The 2,817-nt window shown below is 31.9% G+C and overlaps 1 protein-coding gene across 1 annotated transcript; it reads left to right on the plus strand.

Annotated features, from left to right (window-relative positions):
- The first annotated feature begins 590 nt into the window (after nt 1–590).
- LOC132598649 (glyoxylase I 4-like) lies at nt 591–2,565 on the plus strand. The gene is made up of 3 exons (XM_060311642.1): nt 591–966; nt 1,361–1,695; nt 2,238–2,565. The coding sequence occupies exons 1-3, from the start codon at nt 734–736 to the stop codon at nt 2,333–2,335; spliced, it is 666 nt and encodes a 221-aa protein (XP_060167625.1). The 5' UTR covers nt 591–733; the 3' UTR covers nt 2,336–2,565.
- Nucleotides 2,566–2,817: the final 252 nt, after the last annotated feature.

Here is a 2,817-nt window from a genome sequence, read left to right on the forward strand (position 1 = left end):
ACGTTAGACAGATAAACTTAGCTACTGATCAGATAGACATCTTTATTTACTAGCAGTGTTTATCTGATCACTTGCTAAGTTTATATGTCTACCAATCATACAAATATTTAAATTTTGTTTTAGATCAAAAATTTCAAAAAAATCTTATTCACGTTGTAATTTCCTTTTTTATTTTCTATTCTCTTACCCTTTATGTATTAAAAATAAATTATTATTTTTTTTAAATTCGAAAAGTGCCAAGTAGATTGTGAAGGAAGGAGTAACAAAAGACCACAATTAAAAAGGAGCATAGGTAGGAGAGTCATGATCAGTCATGTGCTTTTGAAAATCAATATCCAAGAATAGGGACAACCAAAACGTGAAACTGCTGGGAGGCGGAATCAAAAGGGTTAATTACTGTTACCCTTTGGTTAGTCGTCGATAAGACCATTGTATTGTTTATACTTATTGACGTGTATGAACGTAGGATTTGATATGTGCAATTTCCCTCTTATCCTCCCCCCCCCCCCCCCCCTCCGCAGCCCCATTCCCTTTACCAAAAAAAAAAAAAAAAATACCCCTAGAGCTAATCTTTTTGGTTATAAATATGTGTGCTTTGGCAATGGAAAGTTCCACACAAAAAGATCTAGAATTCTTTTTTCCATCTAGCTAGCTAATTTCAAGATTGTCAATTATTATTATTCAGTCTTTCTAGTGTGTTTTGGAGGTTCAATTAACTTAAAAAGTAGAAATAATGAGGAGAGAAATTGTGAAAGCAGAATCAGTTGAGGAGACAAACTTCAACTGGTCATCAGATTCATCATCAACAGCATCCTCTTCCGATGAGGAAAACAGGATGCCTTTGTTGGCTTTGAACCATGTTTCCTATGTCTGCAAGTCTGTTGCCAAATCTGCCCAATTTTATGAACAAGTCCTTGGTTTTGTCCTCATCAAGAGACCCTCTTCCTTTGACTTTGATGGAGCTTGGTAAATACACACATATCTCATCTTTAAATTGTTACTTTTATATACTTTTTGAGTTTTAGATAATTTATTTATACAGATTAAGTGAATACTTAATACAAATGTAGGGTACTGCCGAACACTACAAGTAGAACTATAACTCCTATATTTGTGCTAAGATTTGGAGAGAAAAAACTAGTTGAATATCTTAAGATCCCGTTATGCACGGAATTCAGAGAAGGACCATCACATTAGATTTATTATGCACAATCTAGATATTTTGCAAGAGATTGCTTCTATAACTCTAATCAATGAACTTTTGGTCACACCATGGCAATTTTGACCATTGCGTCTGTGCTCTCTTAAGATTTGAAATTAGCTTAAATAAATCTGACATATTGGGTTGATTTTTTTTCAGGTTATTCAACCATGGAATTGGAATACATTTATTAGGGAAAGAAGACGTACAATCAAAGAAAGGGAAAATAAATCCAAAAGACAATCACATTTCATTCCAATGCACAGATATGGACCTTATCATTCAGAGATTGGAGCACATGGGCATTGAATATGTTACAGCTACTGTGAAAGAAGGAGGAGTTACTGTGGATCAACTCTTTTTCCATGACCCTGATGGCAATATGATTGAGATTTGCAATTGCCATGTTTTACCTGTCCTTCCACTTTCCTCTTGCCCTCTGAAGAAGATGGCTAATCCAACCTTCAACCAAACGATGCCAGATCCCTTTTATGGTACGTAACATTACAATATTACATAATGGTACAAGAAAACTTTAGCTTCCAAAGTAGCACAAGTTGTTTTTTTAAAATGATTTAACTCGTTTTTAATGACGGTGTAAATTGACTTTCACACCGTCGGTAAGAAACATCATTGTGTATGTCAAACTAATGAATGCATGTGTGTCTTTTGTATACACATCTGTCATTTAATAATAGTATTTAATTAATATACTTTTTACTTTAATTTTTAATTGCTAAGATTAAATTAATTGATTTGATATAATCAGATGGTAAATTTTTCTCATTACATAGAAGTTAAACTCGATTGACAATCCAACTTTAGTAGGAGGGATAAGTTAAACATGTCATTATTGTTATGTTTCAGTTAAACATGTCATAATTGCTTTGTTTTGGTATAAAGTGAACAAGCTATTTCACCCCAAAGAGGGAAAAAAGGAATGATTTCATTGGACATTTAATAAAGTTGAAAAAGGAAATAGTAGTACTAGTTAGATTAGCATAATAACTTCTAAATGATTTAATTGTAAATGCAGGAAATGGAACAGCAAATGCAATGATGAACTGCGCTGGAGAAGTTGAATCTCTTATGATGGAAAATTTAGCATTGGACATGATAGACATTTCATTTTGAGTGATGAACGTAGAAAAAAGAATGATTTTGTCCCTTTTTTAGCCAACTCGGTCATGCCATAAAAATCCTTTTTGTAATATTATTATGTATTAGTATGTGCACAGAGGTGTGAAAGAGCATATATAGATATAATATTGTACTCTAGGATTTTGTGTTTATGTGGATGCCCTGATTCTGGCTGTCCGTGTCAAAAAATAAATGACAAAAGGCATGTTATGTGTTCTAAGGAAGTCAACTCTTCTTATCAATTGCATTGTTAATTATTAATGTCTTTACTATAGCACTTTCTAGTTTCTAGAGAAGTGAGCGTTTGACCATAAGAATTATTTATTTTATTTTAAATTTTTTTTCTTTTTTTACTTTTCATCGTTTGATCATAAAAATTTTTAATATAATTTGAAGTTGGTATTTTGGAATTTCAAAAATGAAAAAAACTTGTCTTTAAAAAAAAATTACTTTTTTACAATTACATTTCAATAAAA

The sequence above is a fragment of the Lycium barbarum genome, chromosome 6 (genome assembly GCF_019175385.1).
Source record: "Lycium barbarum isolate Lr01 chromosome 6, ASM1917538v2, whole genome shotgun sequence".
Lineage (NCBI taxonomy): Eukaryota > Viridiplantae > Streptophyta > Magnoliopsida > Solanales > Solanaceae > Lycium > Lycium barbarum.